The 14,950-nt window shown below is 42.6% G+C and overlaps 1 protein-coding gene across 2 annotated transcripts in view; it reads right to left on the bottom strand.

The window, feature by feature from the left end:
• ABCC4 (ATP binding cassette subfamily C member 4 (PEL blood group)) overlaps positions 1-14,950 on the bottom strand; it is a 199,117-nt gene that overhangs the window by 183,090 nt on the left and 1,077 nt on the right. The window contains exon 1 of one of the 2 annotated variants that reach the window (XM_088136452.1): positions 5,581-6,260. The exons of the other annotated variant lie outside the window; for it this stretch is intronic. Coding sequence (XP_087992578.1) covers positions 5,581-5,642 — 62 coding nt within the window. The 5' untranslated portion in view covers positions 5,643-6,260. Of the gene's footprint in view, positions 1-5,580; positions 6,261-14,950 lie in introns of those variants that run through there. 2 annotated transcript variants of the gene reach the window in all.

Genomic DNA, 14,950 nt, shown 5'->3' with positions numbered 1-14,950 from the left:
AAGGATACTGGAGTGGGTTGCCATTTCCTTCTCCAGTGGACCACATTTTGTCAGAACTCTCTGTCATGACCTGTCCGTCTTGGGTGGCCCTGCACGGTATAGCTCATGGCTTCACTGAGTTACGCAAGCCCCTTCGCCACGACAAGGCAGTGATCCATGAAGGGGTTTCTCTCTTGGCTCATGACTATTCTGAAAATACAGTGTATGGTGCTTAGTTCTTGGAGGCACAGAGCCAGAGACTGCGCTATTCCTGTGTCTTTAATTAAAAAGCTTCAAAACATAGCGGGGGGGGGGGGATTAAGCTACTTATTATTTTCAACAGTGACGTTTTAAACTGAGGAAGTATGAAAATTTCAATCAGTCTGCATCATTTCTGAACCAGTGTCAGTTGGCTGATAGGTCACAACTACATTGTTTTTTCTACAATCTACTTTTAACATTTCAGTTTTTTTCCTTTAATCTTTTCTTTGATAAATTACACAAACTAGCAAATTTATTGCCCAGACAGCTTTCCCCATTGAGAGTTATTCCAGCAGCCATTTCCAGAAATGTGTGCACAACCACAAGAAAAAAAAAAAGCACCTCCATCACCCAAGCAGAAGTCCTATGTTCTCAGCATGTTTATAAGATCCATGAGGAAGAACAGAAATGAAAGTCAATGCAGATAAAAGCAATCTTGCAAGCTGCATCATCAGCCCTTAGTTGAAGCTTAATGGGGAATATCTGCAATGGCTTCTGAGACGATACATGTTTTCCATTGGCTCAAGGGCTATTCAAAAGACCATACTCAAAAGTGGGATGATTTAAGGCATTTGCCAGCCAAAATCCTAACTTCCCAAAAAACTCTTTAAGACTGGGCTGAATATTTTAGGGCTTGCCCATTCTTAAGAGCTTTGGAAGCCACAAGAAAATGCATATGGCCTGCAGGGGCCACTTTCAGCACCCTGATTTATGAGTCAGTCCACCCTGTGGTCTTCCCTTAGCCTCAAGACATATGCATTGTTTTGCTCTAAGTGATGGGGTCTGCTACCTGCATCACATACTGCCGCCCCAGCTCCAGCTCAGCTCCGGCCCCTATAGCTGGCTACCACACCCTTCTTCCCACCCTCCCTTCCCAGCCACGGCCTTGCCCGGAGAGGCTCCACAGGCGAAGAAATTCTGCCCGGAGTGAAACGTTGGGAACAGACCTCTCTTTTTGCAGCAGCTGCAGCAGGAATGCAGCCATGCAGAACATACTGGAACTTACGCCAGTCTCAGCGCCTCTTTCTGGGGGATCCTTTCAGGGACGCATCAAAGCTACAACAACCTTTTGGAGCATCTGTACACACCATGCCTGAGGAGCCAGGCATACTGGCAAGGAGAGAACGCATGGCTCCATGCACCACACAAGGGCCACTGCCGATTCTGTATATTCTGCCTACACTCTGTCCCATTCTAGATCACTCACACCTCACAAAAACCCACAGACGCAAAAATAAAACAACAAAGAACCACTGCCATCTTTTTGCATCACATGCCCTAGTTGAACAGAAGACCCAGGAAGGACCACAGGGGCACCAGCAATCCTGACATATCCATATACAGTGGTACCTCTAGTTACGAACTTAATCCGTTCCGTGACTCTGGTTGCAACTCGAGTTGGTTGCAAGTCAAGGTAAAGTTTCCCATAAGGTTCAATGTAAATACAGTTAATCCGTTCCGCCCTCCGAATTTGGTTGCACCACGAGGCAAATTTCCCCATAAGGTTCAATGTAAATACGGCTAATCCGCCCTCCGAATTTGGTCGCACCCCGAGGTAAATTTCCCCCATAAGGTTCAATGTAAATACGGCTAAACAGTTCTGAAACATATGCATTTTATTTTTAAACGTCAAAAACATGAAAAAAAAGTACAGTACAGCACAGTATGAAGAGGGAGAATGGGGTGGGGAGGCAGTTATTGTTTGGAGGGAGAGTCCCCCTCCAAAGGGACATCGGGGAGATCTCCTTCAGGGGTTTCCTCTCTTCTTTGCCTCTTAGCTGCAGGCTGAGTTCTGGGGAAAAACCTGTCTAAAGCCAGTTGCCAGCCTGCTCTGCATTTTCTTTGGAGCCATGCTGACAAGCACACCAAAAATCTTCCAAATGCCACAAAACACACCACAAGCCTCACTGAACGTCTCCTTGCTACCGCGATCTCGCCCACAGGAAGCCGCGACCGCGTGGCAGCAGGGCAAATGGCCGCGGATCCGGTTCGTAGCTCGAGGTGGAGTTTGCATGTCGAGGTAAAGTTTTGGGGCCGGAGCTGGTCGTTATCTTGAAAAATTCGTAAGGAGGGGCGTTCGTAACTAGAGGTACCACTGTATGATGTTACATTTTCCCCTCCATACCTACCGGTATGAGAAACCAGTGTTGGAAACCTACACTGAAGAATCCTTAATATTTGAGCCAAGTAAAATATTTTTAGACTAGCAAAAATATACGTAAAGTGTGCTTCTTTAAAATAGAGAGAACAGAAATGGAAACATAGCTTTACTCATTCCTCAGGATCCAACAAATATAAAAGTCTCCTGCAAAGCCCAGATTTATACATGGAAGAACATGAGGAAGAATATTTGCCTCTTTACTTTGCCTCTAAAGACTTCAGCTCAGCTTATGACATAATACCTACAACTCAATATCAAGATAAAACACTCATAACATCATAAATCAGTTCAACCAAGTTTCAGAATAAAGAGTTAGTTTTAAGAGTAAATCAGTTAAAATAAGCTAAAGCAATGCAAAAAATAAAATTGTCCACAAAACCCATTTATGACAGACACAAGCCTACAGAAATTGCCATACCATACAAACAAATACTACTAATAGTAAATCCACAACAGTTAAAAAAAAAAAACCAACAGTTTAGTGACCCAAGCAGATACAAGAGTCAAGCAGTTCAAGTAACCCAAGATAAAGCTCAGCCTGTTACACGCCGTACAAGGTTTTCATGGCAGGAAACTCTTGGTGGTTCCTCCTTAAAATCTTTGTATCCACCAAAGCTGCTCTTTGGAGACTACTGCTAAAATTTAACTATAAATAAGAACTAAATATCTTATATACTCATTCCCATGAAAGTTACATAAAATATTAATGATTCTAGATTATGGAGTAGTTGGCCTTACTAAACACAGTTCCTGTATTTCAGGTCAGGCAGACTTTTTTACTAGTACTAGTAAATACCACAACACTAGTTGGTACTGTCTGCAGTAAATTCAGTGACAAACCTATAGATATCATAGGACAACTTGTGACCAAAAAAAAAAAGATTTGGTTGTCAAGTAATTTTTATCTGCACTTCAAGAAGTTGTTTAGTTCTACAATTTTCTTTCTGAAACTGAAAATTTATAAATTTTAGTTATTAAATAAATTATAAAGTTTCAGTTATTATAATTATAATATAAATTATAAATTTTCAGTTATTAAAATTCTATTCACTTAGCAGTCAAATAAAACAGATAGTATTTTTAAAGCCCTCTAGTAAGCTATGAAGAGAGCCAGTTGTATAACTTTTGGGTGAGAATTTCATAGCAGAGGAGATAGTTCTGAGACAGTTCCCTACACTATGATATGCCAGACTCACAGATCTGAATGACAGGCCAGTGTACAGTGGGGCAAAAAAGTATTTAGTCAGCCACCAATTGTGCAAGTTCTCCCACTTAAAAAGATGAGCGAGGCCTGTAATTTTCATCATAGGTATACCTCAACTATGAGAGACAAAATGAGAAAAAAAATCCAGAAAATCACATTGTCTGATTTTTAAAGAATTTATTTGCAAATCATGGTGGAAAATAAGTATTTGGTCACCTACAAACAAGCAAGATGTCTGGCTCTCACAGACCTGTAACTACTTCTTTAAGAGGCTCCTCTGTCCTCCACTCGTTACCTGTAGTAATGGCACCTGTTTGACCTTGTTATCAGTATAAAAGACACCTGTCCACAACCTCAAACAGTCACACTCCAAACTCCACTATGGCCAAGACCAAAGAGCTGTTGAAGGACACCAGAAACAAAATTGTAGACCTGCACCAGGCTGGGAAGACTGAATCTGCAATAGGCAAGCAGCTTGGTGTGAAGAAACCAACTGTGGGAGCAATAATTAGAAAATGGAAGACATACAAGACCACTGATAATCTCCCTCCATCTGGGGCTCCATGCAGGATCTCACCCCATGGGGTCAAAATGATCACAAGAATGGTGAGCAAAAATCCCAGAACCACACGGGGGGACCTAGTGAATGACCTGCAGAGAGCTGGGACCAAAGTAACAAAGGCTACCATCAGTAACACACTATGCCGCCAGGGACTCAAATCCTGCAGTGCCAGACGTGTACCCCTGCTTAAGCCAGTACATGTCTGGGCCCGTCTGAAGTTTGCTAGAGAGCATTTGGATGATCCAGAAGAGGATTGGGAGAATGTCATATGGTCAGATGAAACCAAAGTAGAATGTTTTGGTCTAAACTCAACTTGTTGTGTTTGGAGGAGAGAGAATGCTGAGCTGCATCCAAAGAACACCATACCTACTGTGAAGCATGGGGGTGGAAACATCATGCTTTGGGGCTGTTTTTCTGCAAAGGGACCAGGATGACTGATCTGTGTAAAGGAAAGAATGAATGGGGCCATGTATTGTGAGATTTTGAGTGAACACCTCCTTCCATCACCAAGGGCATTGAAGATGAAACGTGGCTGGGTCTTTCAGCATGACAATGATCCCAAACACACTGCCCGGGCAACGAAGGAGTGGCTTCGTAAGAAGCATTTCAAGGTCCTGGAGTGGCCTAGCCAGTCTCCAGATCTCAACCCCATGGAAAACCTTTGGAGGGAGTTGAAAGTCCGTGTTGCCCAGCGACAGCCCCAAAACATCACTGCTCTAGAGGAGATCTGCATGGAGGAATGGGCCAAAATACCAGCAACAGTGTGTGAAAACCTTGTGAAGACTTACAGAAAACGTTTGACCTCTGTCATTGCCAACAAAGGATATATAACAAAGTATTGAGATGAACTTTTGATATTGACCAAATACTTATTTTCCACCATGATTTGCAAATAAATTCTTTAAAAATCAGACAATGTGATTTTCTGGATTTTTTTCCCTATTTTGACTCTCATAGTTGAGGTATACCTATGATGAAAATTACAGGCCTCATCTTTTTAAGTGGGAGAACTTGCACAATTGGTGGCTGACTAAATACTTTTTTGCCCCACTGTATATTTATTTATCTCTTTGCACTTATACGTAGCCTTTCCTTCAATGTGAACTTAATCCACATGGTGTTCTGCAAAACTGTAATAGGGCCTGGAGTCAGTGTTGCAGGAGGCAGGCCAGCTCAGTGGACCAGATGTGGACATCCAAGCCTAGAATGCCTGGAAGCTGGCAGGAAACAGCTGGGCCACAGTGTCATCACAGAGACTAGCTGAGGATCAAGAATGATATGAGAATGGTCTGAAGTAGCTTTCTGGCTGTCTGGACATGGTGGGACTGACAGTGGAAAATGGGCCAAGGGCCAGTATAGCAAGACTGGTGGAGAAACCTGGAGTGTTACTAGAAACACTAAGCTGAGGAGCACCTGCTTCTGTCAGAGGCCACCTTATTTTGTTCCAGAGGTCTGCGACACTTCCGGTTTATCATTCTGTGGGCTGGACTCTGGGTATCTTCCTGTGGGGCCTCTCTTCCAGACTGGAGGATCAGAGCCTTGTCATCCACCCAGGTGCCTGGTTTGTCACTGGCTGCCACCTAGAAAGGAAGAGAGGGACTGGGGTTCCAGGCAGGTCTGTAGAGTCTCACTCTGAAGTGGGAGCTACTGGGTGCTGTGGGCAGAGCAGCTGGTGGGGGGACTGGGATCTTGGGAGGGGGTCTACAGCTATTGGGAGGGGTTGGTATCTGTGTCATGGATATACGAATGTGTGAGGGGGGTATGAGTATCCTACCCGAGAGGGGGGAATTGGGGGTGGAAGAGAATCAGGGTGGAGGAGAGTGGGCTTGCAATACCATGGAGGCTGTGATTGGCACAACCAGGTTTTGAGGGACCTTCAGAAAGTCAAAAGTGATGAAGCCGCTTCACTTCAGGGGAGAAGATATTCCATCAAGCGGGCGCCATGGGAGAAAATGCCCACCACCTGGGACCCACCAAATGTAGCTTCCCAGACAACAGGACCTGCAGCATGCCCTCTCTGCTGAATCTGGTGGGACAGGCAGATGTAATTGGGGAGTGGGGGTCCCTCAGATAACCTGGTCCCATGCCATGTAGAGCTTTAGAGGTCAAAACCAGCACCTTAAACCTGGAAACAAATTGGTAACCAATGCAGCTTGCGGAACAGAGGTGTAACGTGCGTTCTGCTAGAAACAGACATAACTGCCTGTGCCACTGCATTTTGCACCAGTTGAAGCTTCTGGATACTCTTCAAGGGTAGAGCCCCATGTAGAGCACATTACAATAGTCCAGCCAGGAGGTGACTAGAGCATCCATGACTGCAAGTAGAGCCATGAAGTAGAGCTGCTGGATTTGTTTGCTGGGCTGGCTTTGCAGACACCAAGAATCTTAGTTCTCAGGAACTTCAATTTGCAGCCTTATAATGTTGAGGCTGGGGTAGCTCAGGAGTTCATGGCCTTCATGGCAACCACAGACCTGGCCAAAGTTACTGAGGACTTGACACATACTGGTGGTTACATATTAGATCTGTTTTTTGCCTCGGGGTAGTTGTGGGGCAGTTACAATATCTGGTATTGGAGGAATATTACCATCATTCTGCTGCTATGGGCAGGTCACTCTCTGCCTTTGGGCTTGCTGGTGTCACCCACCCATGGAGAGATAGGGCATGTTAGATCCGTCCACCCTAGGGAACGTATGGACCCTACTGGGTTCAGAGGGAGCTTGGAGTTTTCCTAAGGATCTGGTGGGCAGTTCAACGTGATGGAAGCATGCAATGTGTCAGGTTCAGCCCAAAGAACTCCAAGAGACAATGCAAATACAGTTCTGTTGCGTTTATTAGCTACAACCTCCAGACAGAAAATCTCCCCAAACTGAACCCAAGTTCCCAAGCCAGCCAGCCACAACACCGTGAATTCCTTAGGGAGGTGCCAGCCTCATCTTCTTGAACTTCTCACACTCATGCTGGGGACTAAGAACACGCTTATCTCCCTGAGCCTGGCCTTCATAAGTCCATTCCATCACACAATGGAAGCCTTGGACTGCACTGCTCCTATATGGCCTTACCCTGTGTGCTGATTCTGGGGCACATCTTGGTTTTCTAAGGAGCTCCAGAAGTTGAAGTGCCAGGAAAGATACCCAGAGGCAATTAGAACAAATCTGATTGAAGAGCAAATCTGACTGAAGACAAGTGGGAGCCCAGATTTGAGTTTATACTTTGATGATAAGGGTAACAAAATGTCATTATTTCTCTATCCTTATTGCATCCACATAGCCATCCAGCAGCCCTGTTTAGTATAACCTATTCTCTGCTGGGGAGGGATGGGCCACAGGAACATATGTAGGGCCTCTGTGATACTAATGCTATTTGGTAGATAAAGTTATTCAGAGCCTTTCAGAGTTGGACCCTGACTGGGCAGATCCAAGTGAGATGCCTAAGGCACAGACTTGCAGAATTTGAATCTATGACTTCTGATGAAATGGACAAGATCCTCCAAACTGTGATTTCAGCCATCTGTTTTTTAGATCCAGGTCTCCGGGATCTAACAAACAGATGGCCCATCAGATGACCTGTAATTCAGTCATGTGATAAGATTGTCCTTTTTGAGGGAGGGAGTGGTCCCTCTGGCTGGAGATGGTGGGGCACTCCCTCCTCAAGAGGGTGTTGCTGGACCCAGCTCTTCTGGACAGTCTCTGACTTTTCCTTGCTTGAGAACGTGGGGGGGGGGGCGGCAGTGCATTCATCCTTGTGCTTCTTGATCTCTCAATGGCATTCAATACTGTTGACCATAGTACCCTTCTGACTAGCTGCAAGGGATGGGAGTGGGAAGCACCATACTGCAGTGGTTCTTCGCCTTTCTCTCTGGTCAGATCCAGCCTGTGTTGATGAAGTGGAGAAGTTGTATCCATGATCCCTCACTTGTGGGGTGTTTTAGGGCTCGACGCTCCTGCTCTTCCTATTTAACATCTACATGAAACCTCTGGGTTAGGTCATCCATCAGTTTGGGGTTCAGTATCATCAATAAGCAAATGATATCCAATTATATATCTTGACCCTGGGCCACCCAGAGGATGCTGTCAATGACCCAGTGTCTGGAGGCTTTTCAGGTCTGGATGGGGAGGAAGAAACTCAGGCTGAATCCTGCCCAAAACCAAGTAGCTGTGGCTGTTCAGGTCCCCAGATTTTTCTTTGGTTTTGGATGGGGTGGTACTTCCCTATTCAAGACTAGTGCACAACTCAGACTCACAAGTACTGCTCCAAGAGTGGGTAGCAGCTGTGGCCAGGAGGGCTTTTGTACAGGTCCATCTTGTGACCAGTTGTGCCCATTTCTAGAACAGGAGACCCTTCAAATGGTCACTCATGCCTAGTCACTGGACTATTGCAACACACTCTATTTGGGGCTGCCCTTGAAGACCACCTAGAAGCTGGTGCAAAATGCCGTGGTATAAGCAGTAATGGGCATACCTTGATATGCGCATGTGTCATCACTGCTCTGCAAGTGTGCTGGTTACTGCTTGGCTTCCAGTGCAATTCAAGTTGCTGGTTGTCACCTGTAAAGCCTTCACGACATTGGATCTGATTGCTTGAGGGACTGCCTATCTCCAATGGTTGGGCAGAGTGGGGGCACTCCAGGTCTACTCAATTAAACAATGTCATCTAGTGGGACCCCGGAAGCATCCTTCTCTGTTGTAGCACCTGCCTTCTGGAACAGCATCCTCCCAGAGATGTCCACATTTCCCACTCTACAAGAGTTCCGCGAGTCTTTGAAAATTTGGCTTTGCTCCCAGGCCTGGGGCTAGGTTATGTGTTGAGCCCCTGAATTTTTTGGAAGAGCAATGGGTGATTTTGTACAGGCATACATGTGTTTTTCCCTTTTAATTTTTTTTTCCTTTTTCTTTTTTCCTTTTAACTATGTAAGCCACCCAGAATCATTTGGAAGTCAGGCAGCCTTCCAAAACTAAATACATAAATTAACTTACTTACTTTTGGTCTTTAACCCTCACCCTAAGTTTTATTTTATTGTTTATTTTTGTTTTCTCAACGAAACAAAATAAAGATGGATAATTCCAAGGTTTACAGAGCGGGAGATAATAACATCTGCAAGGTAAAGATTAAACTTAAGAACAAAAGAAAGAACAAAACAAATAAGAACCACAGAGAGGATTTGGAACAACAAATGAACTTACTAGACTCCATGCAGCCCCAAATAAAGGATCTTCAGTAGCCAAAGGATGACCAAGTGAGTCTGTTCCAGTAATTCCTACTAGCAATTATTATGCTCAGTTGGACTTGGAGTCAGAAGAGCTTCTTTCCTTAGAGGAAAAGCTCCCTATTGAAGATGGACATAAAGCAGAGGCTTGCCCCAGTCTAGATATAGTCTTGAGCCCATGTTACTAAAAATTGTCTACTGACAGCTCATTAAATTTATTTCAATTTACGATCAGCTAACAACAGTAAAATAGATGAACTCAGAATTCTGGCTGGAGAACATAAAAACGTAAGTAGTGCCCTTGGGCCATCTAGTCCAGCAATCAGTTCTCACAGTGGCCAACCAATTGCACAAGGAAGCCTGCTAGTCTCCCAGCAGAAGGCCTTCAGAGACAGTCACACTGCCATCAAAATTAATAGGCATTGATCCCCATGACTTCCATGAACTGGTCCAATCCTTTTTTGAAGCCAAAAAGGAAAAGGGAAAAAAAGGCTTTTCCTTGTTCTCTTTTATCTACATCATGCATAATTTTGTATATTTCAATTATGCCTCCTTATTCCCCACCTCTCTAGATTAAAAAGCAACCTTTCTTCATAGGGAAGCTGCTTCAGCCTCTTGATCATCTTAGTTGCCCTCCTCTGAACCTTCTCTAGCTCCACTATATCCTTTTTGAGATGTGGTGACTAGAACTGCATACAATATTCCAGATGTGGTTGCACCCATTATTTATATAAGCATTACAATATTGTATCTCTATCTGCAGTACCGTTTCTTATTATGCCCAATATGCTGTTGGACTTTTTTACAGCAGACGCATACTGTGTTGATACCTTCATTGAACTGTTTACCATTACTCCAAGGTCTCTTCCCTCATCAGTCATTGCTAGCTCTGATCCCATTAACTTGTATGAGTAGTTAGAATTTTTGGCACCAGTGTGCATCACTTTACACTTGCTCACATTGAATGGCATTTGCCATTTTGACACCCATTCCCTAATCTGCAGTGATCCCTTTGGATCTTTTCGCAATCCCTTATTGTTTTAACCACTCTGAACAACTTAATGTCATCAGCAAACTTGCCTATTCCACTAGCCATGTCTGATTCCAGATCATTTATAAATGATTTAAAATACACCAATCCTAGGATAGAACCTGGGGGACCCCACTAGCTATATCCTTCCATTGGGAGAAATCTCCATTTATTTGTTTTTTATTCTTTAGCCAGTTGCTTATCCACAAGAGGCCTACTCTTTTATTCTATGGATGTTAAGCTTACTGAGAAGTCTTTGATGAGGGACTTTATCAAAGGCTTCTTGAAAATCTAAGTAGATGATGTCTACATGCTCATCCTTATCCACATGTTTATTAACACCCTCAAATACTCTAGTAGATTAGCTAGATATGACCTTCCCTTAGTGAAGCCAGGTTGGGTATCCTTGAGCAAGGCCCGTGTCTCTAAATATTTGGTAATTTTATCTTTAATAACAGCTTCCAGTATCTTCCCTGGAACAGATGTTAAGCTGACAGGCCTATAATTTCCTAGATCTCCCTGTGAGCCCTTCTTAAAAATTGGAGTTACATTGGCCACCTTCCAGTCCTCAACTACAGAAATTGAGTGTAGAGACGGTTGCATATTTTAGTTAGGAGGTCCATAATCTCAGCTTTAAGATCCTTAATAACCCTTGGATGGATGCCGATCAGGGCCTGGTGATATGGAATATACTTCAAAAGTAGCTGAAGCAATTAAAAAAAAACTTTTCAAAAAACCTTTTGAAGAAACAAATCACTGATAATCTCATATTCAGTATCGGGAAGAGCAGTTGACAGTTCCCAAGCAGAGAATTAACTCTTACTTTTCTGAAGAGAATCTACCATGCCCTTACAACAGGCAGAAGTTCTGCTCTGCTGAAAGTAAAGGCAATGTCGGCATACTTCAACTGAACAGAGTGATGTTGCAGATTGCAAGTGTCCAAATAAAAGAGGGAAGATAGTACAACAAACCTGCACTTACCTGCCCAGCTTCAGACATGTGAAGTATACAGGTAGTCCTCATTTAACGACCACTCATTCAGCAACCAAAGTCAGACCACTTGTTCAGCGACTATGTGACTGTCCCTGCATCCCTGGGGTCATACGATAATTATTCAGGAACTCAGCATCTGGCTCACAATTACAACATTGCAGCATCCCATAGTCACATAGTCACCATTTGTGAACTTAACTGCTGGCAGGAGGAAGCTGGCAAAAGGTTGCAAATGGTGATCACATGACCACGGGACGCTGCAACCGTGCAGGATTCACCTAACAATGGCAACTGGGACTGCCAAAACTGCTGTCATTAAGTCAGTGAGATCACATGATGTTGTGCTTTACAACCACATCACTTAGCAATGGAGTTCCCGGTTCCAATTCCTGTTGATAAGCAAGGACTACCTGTATAGCTTATTGATAAGCAAGGACTACCCACAAGCTTACTGATATAACTGGGCTGCATAAGGTTGCATGGCTTTAAGAGAAGTGTATTAACTTTTAGGGACTCTACTTTGCCTCTGATGATTTTTAGACTGAAAAATTACCTGAGGAGATTTTGCCTTGTTCCCATAGGGGTTTTCAAGGGTGATCGCATTGACCCCCGCCTCCAAGCTGGGAACCAAGCCAATCATTTGGGGAGGCTCAAAGGCAGGACTCCTCTGGTCTGTGCCTCCCCCCTCTGCAGCCAGGAGAAGGCCTAAATTCAATCTCCCTCAAGGTTAAACAATAAACATTGCCTTAGAAAACACAGAAGGGAGGCACGAGAAACCTCAACCAAGCAGAAAATTAATCTATCAGAAAATGTAGATGAAGAGAATGAATTAATCCATCTATTGAACATCCTCCTTCGGGTTGAGCAAACAGAAATAATACAAAAATTGGATGCAGTAAAAAACATTTTGGTGTCAATTGCTTTTGCCACGTAGTGACTAAATTCCACAATTACCCAAAGAAAGTTTCTATCTAGACTTTCTGCTTGTGGATGAGGGTTTTTTTTAATATAACCTATGTTGCAAAGTTTTGTTATCTAGCATCACATCTTAGGCAGTGGATCCACAGTACAATTTAAAATGGATTGCCGTATATGCTTATTTGTGTTTATCTATTTTGACTCTCCTTTTTCCTTTTAACTGTTTTATTTACCAGCCAAAGGGCATAATAAATAAAACTGATTGATTCTGCAAACTTTTCAGCAAAGGCAATTCCACAAACAGTACATTATATGGATGTGGTGCATGTGTACTGTAATTCAATTCTAGGTTCTTTTTTTCCTTGACAGCATACAAAATTGGTTTAGAACAGTCATAGCCAGCTAAGTTTCCACAGACAGTACTGAATCAAGAAGTATGAACTTGGTTTTTGGGTCCCCTTCCCGTTTATCAGATTTCCCCATCCATAATCCTTCTGTTTTATCTGAATTAAATTCATTTGCTCCCATCCATTCCAAAACCACGAATAAGTTATTCAGCTTCACCAAGATCGGCAATCTTCCAATCCATTCCTAGGTGTAAGTAATTCACCGTGTATTGGAATTAAGGGTGCCTTGGTGCCAACACCAGATCTAAACTCAGACTGAAGTGGTTTGAAGTTTCAGTGTCCTCCAAGATTCCTTGGAGCTGAAAAAGCAAAATCTTGCTTAAGTATAAGAAACTAAACACAGGTGAATAATTATCACTCTGCAAGTACCATTCTGACTTTCAAAAATGACTTACTACTTCTAAAGTAAACTAGAATACCTCAGTGTTGCATAACAAAACCAAGTAATGAATATGTATGATTCTCAAACAAATATTATAAGCATTTATTTTCCATGTCATGGGACAATACCACCTTCATCCATTAACTAACAGCCTGGCTTCAGGAAATTTCTAAGTACTTAATCTATAAACTACATTCCAGCAAGACTGTGGTGCTTTCTTTTGTTTCTTGATCTTGCTTACTATATGAAGAGACAAGCAGAAATACATTAAAGTTCTCTTAATTATTATGCCTATATAATAAAAAGGCAAAGTGGACTATGTAACCACAATTTGATTTATGCACTGAGAAAATGTAGCTTTATTTATTGTAAACTAGTATAGCCAAATAGCTACCACAAATTCTTGTCCAAGCAATGCATCAATTATAATCTGCAAAAAATTGGTTTAAATTCAATTAATTATTCTTTTCCTCCCTCCCCAGTCCCATTGAAGATCGTTTTGATTCTAAATAAATTCACAGAGAAAGTCTTACAATGTAAACTTACCAATTTTACTCCAGCCAGGAAGTAATGGTAGTATATACTAGGAGATCTCCCTATGTCCAGCACTGAAATCTTATGTTCTTATACTGACTTTAGAAATTCCTATTGAAGTCAGTATAATTTTCTTCCAAGCAGAAATACACAGAGCTAGAGTGACTTAATAAGAAGAAATGGGCAGCTGTCCCATAGGGCATCCTTGAGAGATAGGTTCAAACAATCTCCTTTGAGATGAGTTTAGCATCTGTTGAACTTCATGGACATTCCCATAATTTTCCTGGCAACAATACAGAAGTGCTTGCATGCCTTTTTTTCTGACTTATCAAACTAGCCTTTCCATCCAAGAATGTAATGGTATGCGGGAATGACCTTGGGAGACAGGAGGAAGAGCTGCAGATTATGTAAGGGTCAGATAAGAGGCAGCTGAGCCGCAGAAGCAATGTGGGCCTGGCAAACATCTCAGAAGGACCTTCCCTAGTTTCTTGGACTGTAAAGGGGACAAGGGAGAGAGGTACTTTCAAAGTTGCAAGATGCTGTTAATGTAAGATTAAATGTATTGTTTTTACAATAAAAACAGAGCTAGTACTCCTGGTTGTGCTTCTCATCTGGACTAGAGTCCTGGTTCAAAGGACTGACAAAGTATTAATGAGGCCTAACCCTGCAATAAAAACTTACAATAAAAACAGAGCTAGTACTCCTGGTTGTGCTTCTCGTCTGGACTCATCCTGGTTCAAAGGATTAACAAAGTATTAATGAGGCCTGACCCTGCTTAGCTTCCAAGTCCAGCCACGAGCTGCAACCCTCTAAGGCAAATAATAATAATAATAATAATAATAATAATAATAATAATAATAATTCAAATCGGCTTTAATTTTAAAAAATGGGATCATCACCACAGATTTCTTCAGACAGTCCTTTTCATTCAGTCACAATTTTAAAATTTATTTTATTTATATACTAGATAAATGTAGTAGGCTGCCCATCTCAAATACATTACTCTGGGTGGATTCATTGATTTCAAATCAATCTCAAACCAAGTTACTGATTTCCTATTGTGGGGTGGGGAAAGTAATTGCATTGGGTTATGCATCTTCAATCACTTCCACCCTTTTCATCTTATAAATGTATGCAATTTCTGTAAAAATTCTATTATTTCTGTCAGGGGTCACCAGAATGATTTATTCTAGAACAAGATTTCTCAAGTTGGGAGTTATGACCTTCAGAGGTTTACACCCAGCAAGGGGGCCTGTGACACAAATGCTTTACCCTGGGCGCTTGCTCAGGCAAAGCAGGGGTGATCTGGCCAAGG

The sequence above is a fragment of the Python bivittatus genome, unplaced genomic scaffold (genome assembly GCF_059951505.1).
Source record: "Python bivittatus isolate LINGU-HERP-01145 unplaced genomic scaffold, Pbiv_v1 ctg000060_np1212, whole genome shotgun sequence".
NCBI classification, from domain to species: domain Eukaryota; kingdom Metazoa; phylum Chordata; class Lepidosauria; order Squamata; family Pythonidae; genus Python; species Python bivittatus.
This window is presented reverse-complemented; position numbering and strand designations above follow the sequence as displayed.